General features: G+C 45.7%; 1 protein-coding gene across 2 annotated transcripts in view; it reads left to right on the top strand.

The window, feature by feature from the left end:
• The window catches only part of LOC146080589 (protein-glutamine gamma-glutamyltransferase 5-like), a 125,732-nt gene that overhangs the window by 76,451 nt on the left and 32,759 nt on the right, over positions 1-16,522 (top strand). For both annotated transcript variants that reach the window (XM_083188040.1, XM_083188041.1), the window contains exons 5-7: positions 4,763-4,891; positions 6,055-6,232; positions 11,467-11,605. In XM_083188040.1, the coding sequence (XP_083044166.1) occupies positions 4,763-4,891; positions 6,055-6,232; positions 11,467-11,605 (446 nt within the window). The remainder of the gene's footprint in view (positions 1-4,762; positions 4,892-6,054; positions 6,233-11,466; positions 11,606-16,522) is intronic.

Raw genomic sequence — 16,522 nt, 5'->3', positions numbered from 1 at the left:
TACTTCCATGGGCCAGCACATTTTCTGTGGCGAGCCCAGTCATCAGACACGCCACCAATGCGTTATGGCCCATTATTAAGACTGACCCTGATCTTCCTGGTCTTAATAAAATTCGTCCCTTGGCTGCCTTTAGGAGAGGTCCCAACCTGAGGGATCGTCTGGTGAGAACAGATGTGACAGGCCTTGGTATTCCTAGGCCCCCAAATACATATGTCAAACCCCCAGGTTGCTACAGTTGTGCAGGATGTGAGACATGTAAGCACATGCTCACCTGCAAAGAGTTCAAACACCCGCACTCATGTAAAATGTATACCATCAGACATGTGATGACGTGTAGAACCTCACATGTTGTTTACGCTATAGTATGCCCTTGTGGGTTATACTATATAGGCCAAACCATACGTCCATTTCGGGATAGAATGGCGCTACATCGGTCGGCCATCAACTTGTCCCTCAAGGGCAAGGACGTGGACCAACCGGTAGCCCGCCACTTTAAATCCACGGGCCACTCCATTGCACAGTTTAAACATTTCATCATAGACTGTGTCCCTGAATCCCTCAGGGGGGGCAATCGAGCAAAAAAACTATTGCTCAAAGAATCTGAGTGGATCTTTCGCTTAGACACCATTGCACCCAAAGGGTTAAACGAGAGGATCAACTGGAATAGCCTGATGTAGAGTACAGTTGGAGCGTTATGTGTTTATTATATTATCCTTCAGGTTTATCTTGTGTATATTATTGTATTATTATATATCTCTGGTTACTTAATTATTTTTTTATTATTTTTTTATTTTTATTTTATTTTTTTGAGTGTAATATAGCCAGGGTGCTCTGTGTCAGAAGGCGCATGAGACATAATTGATTCAGAGGTGCAATGATTCTTGCAGTATAGCATTTCCAGTTATCTGGTAAAGTCTATCTGCGCATGTTGAGCGCCACTGAATTATTACATTGCCTCTATGCTGCCAAGCACAGGACCTTTGGTTATTTATGTTTTTTCTTATGTTTTGTTTTTTGTGTTACAGTTTCCGGGGATCAGACTGAGCGGGCGTCTATGCGGGTCAAGCTGAAGGAGGAAATGCGATTCGCTTCCTGCTCTTTGAGACGCAAGCTGAAGGTTGCTTAGCAACCCCTGTGATGCGTCCAGAGCGGAAGTGACGGTGACCACTTCCGGCGAGCGGCTCCGTGGACGCGGCGGCGTCTGAAAACCCCGGGAACTGGTGAGTATAAATATGTTTTGTATGCTATCTGTGGGTGCTGTAGGATTGGGCTGAGGACGGGGTTTGTCCCCCGAAACGTCCCCAATACACTTTATTTCTTTGAAGTCACTTACCACCGTCTCCTGAGTGCCGTTATTTTTCCTGCTTGGAAAGTTGGACTGCTATTTAACATCACCTTCTGGCACCTGGGGCAGCTGTATGACTAAATTATTTGAGTGCCGGCAGACCTTGGACTGTATATATATATATATATATATATAATGAAAGGGGGGGTACTGTCCTGCTCTTCTGCCCCAAATTGATTTGGATTATCGGCCGTAATTTCTTTGAAGGATCCATTCCTGTATTTTGGAACAAGAAGAGAAAAGGGACTGCTTTGGGGGGAACGCACAAAAGGAATGGAGTCATAAAATGTAATTTTTAATTTATTAGTGTTAATAATCCCACAATTATCTTAAATGGGAATGCAGCGAAAGGTAGAGGTTAAAAAATGGACATACTAACATATACACACAATGTGCTCAAAAAGACCAGAAATAAAGTGCATTTAAAATTACACTTGAATCCTGTCCAAAAAGATGTTTGCTGGGTAATAGCCAACGATGTGGTACTGTGGTCCGAAAAATATATATACCCCTGTTCGGTGGTTTTTATATCTCTAATATGAAGAACACCAATTTAACTCAAACTTTCTGTGACTTAAATGCCACCTACTGGCGGTTTAATGGTATTGTGACAGTTCTCAGGGACTTATCTCAATATAATCCTCTGATGAGTTGTCCTTTGGCGCCACCTAGTGGTAATTGAACATATTATTTCAGACTTAATTTATTGTAATAGTCCTTTGATTTTATTGAGGTCACAGAGGAGGAAACAGTAGTGTTTTATTAGGGTATAGAACAATGAAGAGAGAAAAGAAACCACGTCATGAATTGGAAAAAATCAGATATCTGGGGTTTTTCTGATTATAGTGGGCGCGCTCAGGTAGGTATGGTGTGCTGTAAACCAGGATTGAGATTATCCCCTTATGGTTTTATAAAACAGCCCAAACACACTTGTAAGGCGTTGGCTACCTGCTTCACCTTAGGTGTTATCTATAGACAGGGGCGGATCCAGGATAAAATGACAGGGGGGGCACCATGATAAAAGAAGGTTTAGGTGGGGGAGGGGCGGTGTTAGTAATGCCAGTGTACATGCTAAGAGAGCGGCAGAGAGAGGGTGGGAATGGGATTAAAAATAGGCCCTGGCATCTAAAGTATGCAGGCTCCCCATGGCGACAAAATTGAAGGATGCAGTTGTGCGCGCGCCGAAGGCGCGCTCCGGAAAAGGGGTGTGGCCACTCAACAAGGGGCATGTCCTTGAGTGTAGTGTACAACACCATATACAACTTCTACACATTATGCAACAAAATACTAGACCCCATTATACTTGCCCATTACACATGATGCCAAATGGAATGAGCCAAAATTCACATAATGCCACATGGATTGAGCCAAAATTCACATAATGCCACACGGATTGAGCCAAAATTCACATAATGCCACATGGAATGAGCCAAAATTCACATAATAACACATGGATTGAGCCAAAATTCACATAATGCCAAATGGATTGAGCCAAAATTCACATTATGCCACACAAATTAAGCCAAATTCAAAAAATGCCACACGCATTGAGCCAAAATTCACAATACGCTTCATAAACAGGGACATTGTCCATCAAAGGCGCGCATTAAACATTTACACCATTATGTCCATTACACGTTAAGTTACATGCCATTATGTCCATTATCTATTATGCCAAACACCATAATGCCTATTAAAAATTATGCTACATAAGTGCTGCTTATCTACATGCTCATTGCCAAGGGTTCCATGCTCATTGCCAGAGGTTCCATGCTCGTTGCCATGTGGGATTACATGCTCATTGCCAAGGGAGAATACATGCTTGCGGCAAATGGGGGACAGCCGCCGCCAGGCAGAAGCGATAGCCACTGATAGTGGCAGAGCCTGGCTGTATTCAGAGCACTGCACGTCCCGGCTATTTGAAATAATACCCCTTTCACACCAGAAAATGCATTCCCAGGTTGGCCCCTTTTACACCAGCCTAGTCCCTGCATTTTCTGGTGTGAGGGGGAGAGAAAACCACCCCTCCCCCTCTTGAACCAGTTATCTCATTTAAGCGGCTATATCTTCGGAACCAACTGACCCATTTACATGAGACAAGTATAATATTGATTTGAGTGGGCTTTGAATGATTTTGGTCCAGTGAAACTGAAACGTTTGGTTCCAGAGTAATCTGCCATCAAAGAACATGAACAGTTATGAAATTACATTTCAAAAATAAAAAAATCGGTTTACACGCAATATCTCTGGAACCGATTAACCTATTTGGACCAGCCTGATATCATATTGAAGGCCCAGCGATTTGGAATCGAATAAGATCAACCACAAGCTTCTGTAATGCCAGAGAGGGAACTGGTAGCCGTCGGAACTAGGTGGGGGTCGGAATTGCCGGGTCCCATATTATCCTATGGGGAAAAAAGTTACAGCTTTGCCAGGCGATATCTTTGGTTCCCGAGGGGCTAGAGACACGGGGCTGGGCTCGTTGGAAAGCCCTGGTCCTCAGCTACAAAATGAAATGACAGGGGGGGCACGTGCCCAGGTGCCCCCCCCTGAATCCGCCACTGTCTATAGACACCTGGGTGGTCTGATAGCGCCCTGTTAGACCAACATCATATTAGTATACATTTATAGGCTAGCAAACATTTAGACAGGTATTAGCCGACACTAGTGTTTCGCTGACTCTAGTTCAGCTTTTTCAAGGCCTTCTAGGATCCATTCCTAAAAACTTCTAAAACACAGTCCTGAGTGACAGGTGGCCGCTGATAATTCTCCTTGTGGGACATTGTTGTATCGTCTCAATGTGAACAATTCTAGAAAATAATGAGAAATACTGTAGCGCTCTATGGTGTAGTAGGTAGGTGAAAATATCCCAACTGGTGCAAAATTGTGCGTACCGTGTAATTAAAGGATAGTGCTTATCAAATTGTTAGTATCCCTCCTTGGGCTTAAACTGGTTACCAGGATCTCCCCGGATGATATCCAATTGGACCTTCTGATTAGTCCCCCAAGTGGGTCCTCACATTCACTCCAACAAGTGTGTCGTGGTAAAAGAAGAAAATTCTAATTAAAATGAATGAGGAGTTTTTATTAAAGTGCATATAAAAATAAAAATAGAATAAACTTACATGAAACAAACAGAGGTATTAAAGGTGATTAGGTAGAGGCCCCTCTATGCGTTTCGTCACTTATGCCCATTTTGTTGGGCTGGGCTTCATTAGGAGAGTGTTATTTTATTTTTCCCTTAGTGCATATTTATAGTGTATTCAATTATTCTGGAAGACCATGTATGGTACTTCCGGGTTCCGTAATTCCCAGCGCAGCTCCTGATTTTATTGTTGGTGCTCATTTTAGTATCATTGGCCAGCCTTACAGTTAATATAATTTATTTTCTATTTTTTGTACAAAATCATGGTGAAGTTTGAAGAAGATATAGTAGACATTTGCCTGAAACTACTGGATAAAAGTCGGGAGAGCCATAAAAATGCACAGGAGGACTATTCTAAGAGAAATGATCCTGTGTATGTCAGCAGAGTGCTCAGTGCCATGGTGAGTTACTGTTACTGAGGAGAATATTAATAATAAGTTGGGAAGATGGATGTGATTGGGGGATTTTGTTTTAATGTAAACATTATTTATACTGCAGGTTTCAATAGCGCAGTGTACGATTTCCTGTACTTCCTCTTACAAAAATGTTGATGCCATTTTTTTTGGTAAATATTACCAAAGTGCAGATTTATTAATGTTTTTAATGAAAAAAATGTGAAAAGGGGTGTTTTATTTTATTTTAGTTTCACTTAAAAATGGTAAAGGGTTTTGGAGCAGTTTTCGTGAAAAACTGCTCCAAACACTTAGTCATATATTTTTTTTTTTGGTATTTGGATTCTGTTTCCCATACTTTTAGTGAAAAATGCTATCTGGCCACATTTACTAAAAAAAAAAAAACACCCGCTGCAGTGAGACCTGGGATAATAATCATTATTTGCAGATAGTCCTTGATTTTAATTAAATTGGGGTGCCAATTTGGGGGGAGCAGCGATCTTTGCTGCTTACTGAGCCAAGCTGAATCAGGTCCATAATGAATTAGGAAGGCTGCGATATCCCTACCCCTGCACAGCTTTTACTGCCCCATAGGGAAAAAAAATGTGTAGAGACCCAGACAGTGTGATCATTTATGTGGGTCCGATTGACATATTCTGTCCCTGGATGCAATAATTCATACATTCAAGCAATGTAATTAATTATCGCATTGTGGATTGTGAGAATTTTATCAGATCCACCTTGGATGTGTCTTTGTTAAATTGCCCCTAAACCAGTGGTTCCCAAACTGTGCGCCTAGGCTCCCTGGGGTGCCTCGGGACACTTGCAGGGGTGCCTCGGGTTGGTCGTCCAGGATCAATTATTTCTGGACAAAACCAGTGCTGGTGGCTGCCAATCATAACATGTGTACAATCAGAACCAAATGCTGCCCTTTACCACATAACTGAACCTAAGAAGCACATATAAACACAATCAGATCTACTTAATTTGATATATATTTTTTGGGGCCTAGGGGTGCCTTGGAAAAATTCTGATACTCTAGGGTGCCGTGATTAGAAAAAGATTGGGAACCCCTGCCCTAAACCTTAAAATCGTGACACTTTATTGTTAGTAAATCTGTTGTTTTACTTTAACCTTTCAAATAATTTCCCATCTTTCGTTACTTTCTATAGATCAACAGCAATGATGACAATGGTGTAATGGAAGGCAGATGGTCAGAACCATATGATGATGGAACAAGTCCTACAAAATGGAATGGAAGCAGCTCTATTTTGCGTCAGTGGTTTTCAAGTGGGTTCCAGCCAGTAAAATATGGACAGTGCTGGGTTTTTGCATCCGTTTTATGTACAGGTACGTATACGATATATTGCAACATAAATTCATTCATTTTATAATATGTTATGAACCGTGGGGTAACAAGAGTGGGGCGAACCTTGGGCGCCATGACAGGTGTGTACTAAGACTTTCACATCATCTTTATTCTTCACAGAGGAAGGCACCTGCCTTTAATTTGCCTGTTCACGAATTCCACAGTGTATTTTATTTTCAAGAGCTCTTCATTGTGGCCATGCAAAAGAGCTAATGGGCCTCTGCCCCCTCCCCAGGGGAAGATGCTATATAATAATATATTAAAGCATTTGGTGTCTCATCTTTATATGAATATTTATTTTACTTTGAGAGTATAGTTACCAATCCTTAATGGTAGTACTTGTGGTACTCAGAGTACCAGAATGTGGGTGAGGCTTGATGGGACTGGTATTCCTCCTAAAAAAATGTACGTTTTCCTACTATGCAGTCACTTTTGCATAACATAATAGAGATGTGCGGGTTCAGATTTACTCGGATTAACTCAGATCTCAAAGTGGGATCTTATTGGCTATTGGCTGTCACATGTTTTGGATAGCCAATAAGAACAGTTTGGATAAATCTGAACTCTGCCAATTTGGCGGGAAGAACAGTCAATACGAACATACCACTTCTACTCAGATATTCGGGTGTGGTACTGTACATACATACAGGGTATGTTATGCCAACATTCAGGATTTCAACACCACCGGGTGCAAGCACCTGATGATTTCTTTCTGGGCATGCATCCAAAATGTACTGCGGATACATCCTGATGGTTAGCGCTAGGGTATGCAAATCAGAATTGCATGATGATATATGTAATTTCAATGGGCATTTTAGTGGATGGTGACTCAGAGGGTGGTTGGCATGTCAAGGATGTGTTGGTATCTTTGACTACATCTAGAATGCAGTTCTGCTGACAGAAGTGGCAATGGACCATGGATATTCTGCACATGCCATAAGCAGGTGCAATGTTTAATGGTACTATTACTGTAATGCGTCCATCCCTGAGTTACCCCCAAATGCTGCACAAGAGAATGTGGTTGGACCTAGGTGATTCCAACTTCTGCCGGTTAAGTAATAAAATGTTTATTTACAAAACATTGTGGGCGAATGGTAATAGGATGCGATTTTATCGCATTTTCTAAAATCGCACAATATCGCACTCTTTAACATAATGAGATGCGAATTTGCGTCAAAGTGCGATATGGTGTGATTTTTAGTCATGAAAATGTGCGAATTTGAGGAAATGTGCGATTTTGTTATAAAAAATGAATGCCGTGGGGTCCCCCCTCCTGAGCATAACCAGCCCAGGGCTCATTGAGCCGGTCCCGGTTCCAAAAATACAGGGGACAAAAAGCGTAGGGATCCCCCATATTTTTGAAACCAGCCCAGGACTCTTGGACCGGTCCTGGTTCCAAAAATATGGGGGACAAAAAAACTAGGAATCCCCCATATTTTGGAACTAGCACCGGGCTCCAACAGCCGGAGACGCCTACAGCCAATCAGGGCTGAGTGCATCTAAACACTCTGACAGCGCGATCCTCCACCATCAGCACATCGGAGGCAGCCGGGTCACCCCGCAGTTTGTGCGGGGTGAGCTGCTGCAGGTGAGAGTGGGAGAGTCTACGCTAGAGCCTGGATTTGTAAGTATGGTGTAAAATTAAGAGGTGTGTATAATAAATTTGTACTTTTCTCAGTGTCTTTTTTTTTTTTACATTCTTTTTACAGGTGGACTACAAGTTCTAGCGGGCCCATTAATGCCCCAAATGCTGGGACTTTTGGTTTGCCAAGTCCCAGCATGTGGGGGAGGGGCTGCTAGGACTTTTAGTTCACCTGTAAAAAGCAATGTTTTTGTGTGTGATTTTAACGTATCAGGCCGGCACCCACCGCCCACAGATGCCGGTGACAGCCCCGGACGGGTGAAGCCTGGGGGAGACCCCTTTATCGGGAGGGTCCCCACTCCCCCAGCTAACCCATCCAGGGCTGACCAGCCACGGTGAGCATGATACGGCCGGGGGACCTTATGTAAAAAGTGTCCCCAGTCTGTGGAATGACACCGCAGGCTGTTGGAGCCCGGTGCTGGTTCCAAAATACAGGGGACCCCCAGTTTTTTTGTCCCCTGTATTTTGCTCTGGAGTGGGGACCCCATGCCATTTTTTATTTTACTTATACACATATTTAAACATAGAACCATGCACAGATGGGACTAAAAATTGCATAATGGATGGGACTAAAAATCGCCACTTAAAAATGTGCGAATTTGCGGCAAAAAGATGTGATTTTTTTTCCCCACAAATCGCACCCTATAAAATGTGCGTGTTGCCGGAAAAGTGCGATTTCGGACGTTTTTGCAATTTATCACAAAAGTCACAAATTCGGATTCTATTACATTTCGGCCTGTGTGTCCCAGCCCTCATCCAGGGCCTGATTAAAATCTGTTTACTAGGCTGCGTACACTTGCAGCCTAGCAAATAGCCTAGTAAACACCGCGAGCACCGCCCACATCCCCTCATGTGAGCGAATGTGTACAACACATCATCTTGCATGAGGTCGAAGGGGAGAGAATTAATTTGATGGTTGTCGACAATGATTTCTCTCCCTTTTGGTAAAAAAAAGTCAGTCAGAACTGACTTTTATTGCCATCAGAGATTGCCAAATAGGGGGTGGATGCTGACATCATGTTACCTCTGCCGCCGACCCTGAGCAGGCATTGATCCACCTGCCTTCCCACGGGATCACCCAGCATTTTTATGGGGTCAAATTAAAAAACTTAGAAGCAATAGTACTGTACAGTAAATAAAAGACAAATAATCGACAATAAAAAATAATAAATACAGTCAAATAAAAAGCAATTTACTAGGAACTATAGATGCACCACCACATTCCAAATCACAGTGAGCTTTTTTTTCTTATTTAATTGTGAAGTGTGTTAGGCAGTCCAGTGTTACTATTGTTTGGTTAGTACTTTTAATTTTAATGATACTGTCCACTGTAGCATTTGGTAGGATATCCTACCAAATATCGGCTAATAATGTAAGGATTGTTATCAGCGAAAATGATTTAGACTCACGTTTGCCAAAATAACCTTTTTTATATATAATTTGGTAATTAGTGGATGGCTAACGTTACTTAACCTGGACACTACCCGCCACCACCTGGTGTTCTAACCCTGAAATTCGATGTCCATACATTGAGATCAGAACGGTGAACAGAGGGAGATATCAGATCACAAGGTGTGCTCAGAGTTCTAAATGAAATCTATTTTAAAAGCTTACCATTAAAAGTTATGTTTTAAACCTTACCACCCATCATTCTATCATTACATGATTTCTTTACAAGCATGCCCCAAAAAACCTTATTGGTTCCCTTGAGTCTTTCTTTTGACTATTTTCTTCAGTTGATATTCTGAACTATCTTTGGGAGCACCACCAAACAGTGATTGCTAATCAGGTTTCCCTGGACAGCCGTCATACATGTTGGTTATCACTAATTATTTCTTTTTCCTGATGTAAACATACAGTAACAATTGTTTTCGCGCAGCCTGTGCCAACCTACTCTCTATCTAAACCTTTGTGCATGGCAAAGCAGGTAGTGGCAAGTGACCAGCGCCAATGCCGTCATGAATCATGTCAGCGGTGGCACCGCTGTCACTGCCTGCTCAGCCAAGCGAAGACTGACAACTGCCGCCAGGGGCATAACTACACCTTTGTGGGCTGCATAGCAAAATCCTGAAAGGGCCCCAACCCCTGTGCTAATAGAGGGAGTGAAGGGTGGCACACACCTGACAGGATGGACACTGAATTGTCAAATATATATATAAAAAGCATCCTGGGGGTCAAGACAGGGGCATAACTAGGACACTTTAGGCCCAATAGCAAACTCTTGAGAAGGGTCCCCACACACATATACACACGGCTTCAGAGAGGGGAGACAGAGTCAGAGAAAGAGGGGGAGGAGACAGCACCAGAGAAAGAGGGGGAGGAGATGGTGCCAGAGAAATAGGGGGAGGAGACAGAGTCCGGGACTAGGGGGAGACCGTCAGAGAGGGGATGATACAGCAGCAAAGCTTGGGCAGGGAGCGTGCTCCATTTATCTGCGGATCTGGGGAGGGGAGATAAGTGGAGGTTTGCAGGGGAGATGGTGTATCCGGAGGGAAAAGGGGAGCATTTCCAGTGGACTGGGGGTAATGTCTCCAGCGTGCTTGTGGGAGTGATCTCGGGTGGGCTAGTGGGGTGATCTCAGGCAGGCAGGGGGAAGTGATCTCCAGCGTGCTGGGAGACGGGCGCCAGTGGCCTCTGATGTATACTCAGAGTAGTTATACCAGTGGCTGCAGCCCTTAATAGGTGTCGCTCCTAGGCCCGTGCCTCACAGGCCTAGTGACAAATCCGGCACTGAGGCTGGTACTAATAGTTTATTATTTGTACTATAATGTCCACAGCTGTGGGTCCTTTCATTGCCTTGGGCACCGGCTGCACTGCCAGAAGTTCCGCCTCTGTCCAATAGGATACAACTCAGTGAGATATCAGGAAAAAAAGGCAAACAAAATTCTGTTTTATTCTTCCAATGTTTTAGTGGGGTAATAGGATAACCACTTTAGTACTGAATCTATAGCACTATGTTAAGGTGCATACACACGGTGAGATTTTGGCTATGTACGATTTTTACTATGCAATTTCCCTTGAACCCAGAACTACCCAATCTTGACTTTGGCCGATTTTGATTACATTAGAACACTAGGTAGTACACAGTATATAATGAATATGGGCTTGTCTGCACAGTCTATTTTATCTTACAATGTCAATCCCACAGAGGCGCGCATCGTTATCGCAAGCTGTATACACACTGGGCGTATTTTGCTAACTTTTCTAATGATTTTAAAGATATAGTTAAAATCAGAAGCTCAAATTCCACCATGTGTATGCACCTTGAGAGTTAAAGTCACATAAGACAACCTTTGAAGAAAAATTACTTCACAGAAAAAGTAGTGGATAAGTGGAATAGCCACCCATCAGAGGTGGTAGAGGCAAATACAGTAGAGCAATTTAAACATGCTTTGAATAGGCATATTGATATCCTGACAAAGAAATAAGGATCAAATATGGTTTGAGGTAACATGTTTAAAAAAGGGGCAGACTAGATGGGCCAAGTGGTTCTTATCTGCCGTCAAATTCTATGTTTCTATGTAACCAATAATTTTTCCTTTTAACAGTACACTTTTGCTATTTTTATTTTAGCACTCAGATGTTTGGGGATCCCGACCCGAGTGATAACAAACTTTGATTCTGCCCATGACACAGATGGAAATCTTTATATTGACCAATACTTTAACATCACAGACAGGATGATTTCAAAAGACACACGTGACAGTATTTGGTGAGTTATATTGGTTTCATATTTCTGCAGGTTACTTTTTTAAAATAAATTATTATTTTTATATTTTTATTTATAAGGCACCACAAGTGGTACGCAGCGCTGTACATATAAAAAACATTATAACAGTACAGGATACACAGAACTAAACATAACAGCAACAGAATAACTAAAACTGAGCACAATTAACTATTAGCAATACAATAAGGCGCCCAAGGGATTATGTTGGTTACCCTTTGTTGTTACCCTTACATTACTTCCTAGAAATAATTCACGCGGACACCTTATCTAAAAATAAGACTCAGACAACCATGGCATAAGTTTAAAATGGTCAAGTTATTTATTTAGGTGGTATGACCCTTGTTAGTCTATCAAAGGGATGGCCAAGACAGCACTTGAGACCAGCACCAGTCAGAGGTGTATGTCAATGGCAGCGACTGCATCACTCCAATCTAACAAACACACCCCTTACGTAAGGTACAGCCTGCACCGTGACGGCTCCCCGCCCCCTCTAAGGTAGGGCGCGGACACCTCAAGGAAGTGCCCACCGTCCCCGCTCATTTCGGGACTCGCCCACCGTCCTGGCAAGGGGGGGGGGGGGTAATACCGCACGGTGACCACCTGACACCTCACCCGACTGCTGGTCGAGAGCGCCTTCTCGCCGATTTTTAAACTAAATTAAATTTTACCAATTGTTTGGACAGCCCGAAGGCAATGAGCACCAGAAAGAGGAAAGAAAAGAAGGGATGGGAGGGTGGGGATCCGGATTCCAAGAGGAAGTTCCTCCCCTAAGCTAGACCCTATATACCCCACTTAAGCTACCTCCCCTCTTGGTGCTGATAGGCCCAGATGCACCACATGCTAACTTGCCTAAGAATTACACACTGCTCTGTGCTGCATATGCATCTGCGTTTAACCCCCAAATCCCCGGGCTCTTAACTGCACTCTGGCCTATGCTGCCCTCGTTTGCCTAAGGCGCCCAAGGGATTATGTTGGTTACCCTTTGTTGTTACCCTTACATTACTTCCTAGAAATAATTCACGCGGACACCTTATCTAAAAATAAGACTCAGACAACCATGGCATAAGTTTAAAATGGTCAAGTTATTTATTTAGGTGGTATGACCCTTGTTAGTCTATCAAAGGGATGGCCAAGACAGCACTTGAGACCAGCACCAGTCAGAGGTGTATGTCAATGGCAGCGACTGCATCGCTCCAATCTAACAAACACACCCCTTACGTAAGGTACAGCCTGCACCGTGACGGCTCCCCGCCCCCTCTAAGGTAGGGCGCGGACACCTCAAGGAAGTGCCCACCGTCCCCGCTCATTTCGGGACTCGCCCACCGTCCTGGCAAGGGGGGGGTAATACCGCACGGTGACCACCTGACACCTCACCCGACTGCTGGTCGAGAGCGCCTTCTCGCCACTGCCAAGGCTCCCCAGACCTAACACAAGGTCGCCCGGGACCAGGCCCGCCACCCCTCAACTAGACCTAATGCCTTCCTATTGCCGAGTTACACCAGAAAAGATGTCGCCCAGGAAAACTTCCATGCCCGCGTCAGACAGGTGTACCCCATATGAACTAAACATGTGGGCCGACTCCCTGACTATCGTGGGGTGCCGCACTGCTCAACCCCCGATGGCGAGTACCCTCCTGGAAACAGCGTGGTTCACCTTCCGCTTTGTCCTATCTATGGCAACTGCATTCCTGCAGCCCCGCCACTGAAGCCGGGGGACAATGTCAGACCACACTATCAGCACACCTGGCCAAAGGGCCGCAATGCGCTCTAGGTCTGCCGTTATGCTGCAAATGAGGGAGAGCCCCGTATTTTTAACCAGGTCGTTGCCCCCCAGATGTATTATCAATGTGTTGGGGGGCCCTGAGCTGCGGGCCTTGGAAACCAGTAGGCTGTAAAGCCCACCCCACTGAAGTCCCCTAACCCCAAACCACTGTACCGAGTCGGCTCGTAGCAGGCCTAAAGCCCTGGCGGCCATGGGATGCCTGGCCGCCCAAAAAATATATGAGTGACCCACTACCCAGACTATCCCCTGATGTGGTGAGGAAAGGGAAAAGGCTGAAAAAGAAAAAACCTAACGTTAACATCAATATAATATACACTGTAACACAACCAGAATACATGATACAGCCCAAGTGAAGGTGAAAAACTTAAAAAACCTCCGGTGAACTTTGGTGACAGCCGAATTGAATTAGTTCTACCTCGGAGGAAAAAGTAAAAAAATTCACTCCACACCGTCGATTCCAGAACGCTAGCCGTTCCAGAACCGATTGTAAACTTACTTTTTGGGCTGGCGCAACAGGCGCATTCTACAACTTATCTACCTTATCTATCTTATCTAATCTTATGTATTTCTTATAAGCCGATGACTTCCACCTCCCTACCTTCTGTATGGCAGAGGGTGGAAGCCCCGCCGCCGCTGCGCATGTTGCGGCCCCTATGCGAAAGGAGTGTGTCCCATAATCCTGAGCATTCAGGCCTACGCCGGTCAAGCACCGTCTAAATACAGCCCCGAACTGAAACTGGGTGAGGGGCACGCCATCCGCGTGCACCAAAAACTGCATGGCTGCAACCGGCCTGAGAGACACATAGTCCCTGCACAATGCTACAGGACAAATGGCTTGGTCCACACTGGATCGCAGGGTGGCCCAACTACCCCTCCCCAGCTGGTCTGTTTTGGATCTCTGTATCCTACACAGGACGCGGTCCTCATGGAGAACCACGTCCTCATACCTAAGACCAGACTGGGCCTTCTTGCTCGCAGCTACCAGCTCCCCGATCCTGAATGCCCCGAAGAAGGCGAATGAAAAGGCGGTCTTCAGGAGCGCAGCCTCAAAGGCGCTATCCGCCACTCTATCCAGACATGCTACTAATTCTGCTAGCATGCGCTCATCTATAGGCCGCCGAGTGTCAGGAGGCACTGGCCGCTGCTTAGCCCAGCCCTTCAAAGCCTTACTCAATACCCAGTGGGATCCTGCTCCCCTCTCAGCCTGCTGTGGAAAGCTATACCAGCCAAAGCCGCCGCCATAGCCGACCTTGACCTGCCTCTTACATAATGGCCCCATACAAATGCAAGTAACCGGTCTTCGACCGACTTACCGCTAGCGTCAGGTGCAGCCTGAAACTCCTCCCAGTCCCTCCAGGCCGCCGTGTAAGCCCTACGGGTTGAGGGTGCCAGTGACAGCAGTGCCAAACCCTTCATGCCGATTCTATGATCTGCCATACAAGATTTGGACACCTAAGCCCCAGGGGTGACGCAAGCTCCCGAAACTTTGTAAACTGAAATCTAGACAGGGCGTCAGCAATAGTGTTCTCTATGCCGGGGACATGTCTAGCCCTGAAATGGATGTTGTTCTTCAGGCAATGAAGCACGAGGTAACGCAGCAACCTGAGGGCCTCGGGGGAAGCCGCCCTCTGATTGTTGATTGCATGTACCACCCCCAGGTTGTCACACCAGAACACTATGTTCCGATTCGCCAATTCTGCTGCCCACAACTGCACCGATACGATGATGGGGAACAGTTCCAGCAGCAGAAGATTGACCGTGAAACCCCTGTCAATCCATGACTGTGGCCACCGTGAGACACACCATTCCCCTTGAAAATAAGCCCCGAATCCCGTGGAGCCAGCAGCATCAGTAAAGAGCTGCAGTTCCTTGCTAGATTCGGGCTCCGTGGGCCATATTAGCTCCCTATTAAATTGCCGCAGGAATGTGGACCACACTTCCATGTCGTCTCCCATTTCCCGTGACAGCCTGACCGTGTGATGAGGGTCTCGCACCCCCGCCGTGGCCCTCTCGAGCTTGCGGCAGAATACTCTACCCATGGGAATGATGCGACATGCAAAATTAAAGGACCCTAGCAGGGACTGCAATAGTCTCAGCTGTATCCTCTTCTTCTGCAAGCACTCAACTATTAACCCTTGAAGCTTTGTCACCTTATCCTCAGGTAGGCGGCAGCACCCCGCAGCCGAGTCTATTTCTATTCCCAGGTAAGATAGGACCCTAGTGGGGCCCTCCGTCTTGTCTGCCGCTATAGGGACCTCCAGCTCCTCAAGCAGGGAAACCGCCCGGGACAATATATGGGCGCATGTGCTGTCATCTCCTGGTCCCACAAAGAGAAAGTCATCCAGGTAGTGGGCTACGCCCGCACAGCCTGTACTGCTCTGTATGCACCAGTGCAAAAACGTACTGAATTTCTCGAAGTAGGAGCAGGAGACAGAACAGCCCATCGGCAAGCACTTGTCTATGTAAGAGCCACCATCTAACCTGAAACCCATGAACCTGAAGGACTTAGGGTGTAATGGGAGGAGCCTAAAAGCGGATTCGATATCCAGCTTCGCCATAAGGGCTCCCTGGCCGAAACCCCGGACTATGCCCAGTACCTCGTCAAATAGCTGGTACTGCACACTACAAAACTCATCCGGGATGGCGTCGTTTATGGACGCGCCATGGGGGTGTGACAGGTGCTGTATCAACCTGTACTTGCCCGGGGTCTTCTTAGGGACCACCCCGAGAGGGGAAAAACACATGTCAGGAAGGGGGTTCCCTTGGAAGGGGCCCGCCATCCTGCCCAGGGCCACTTCAGCCTGGACCTTCTGGCGGACCACATCGGGAAAATCCCTGGCGGACTTGAGGTTCCTACTGCAGGAAACTCCGATTCCGTCAGGGATGGGGAGGGGGAAACCAAAACTGAACCCGTCTAATAAAAACCGTGCGTCAGCCCTGTTGGGGTACGCCATTAACCTGCGAGCCAAGGCCTCCACCACAATTGGGGAAGGGGCCTTACTTTCCGCCAGTGCTGGTGTCCCCGTGGTCCCCGCCCTTGCCCGCTGATCTGCAAGATTTGGAGGGGTGCCCCCCACAGTTACTGCAGTCGTGACGGAAACGGCACTTGGCGCCCCT

This window comes from Crinia signifera, chromosome 5, assembly GCF_055691185.1.
Source record: "Crinia signifera chromosome 5, ASM5569118v1, whole genome shotgun sequence".
Lineage (NCBI taxonomy): Eukaryota > Metazoa > Chordata > Amphibia > Anura > Myobatrachidae > Crinia > Crinia signifera.
Note: the sequence above shows the minus strand (reverse complement) of the source record. Positions and strands in the feature narration are given on the sequence as shown.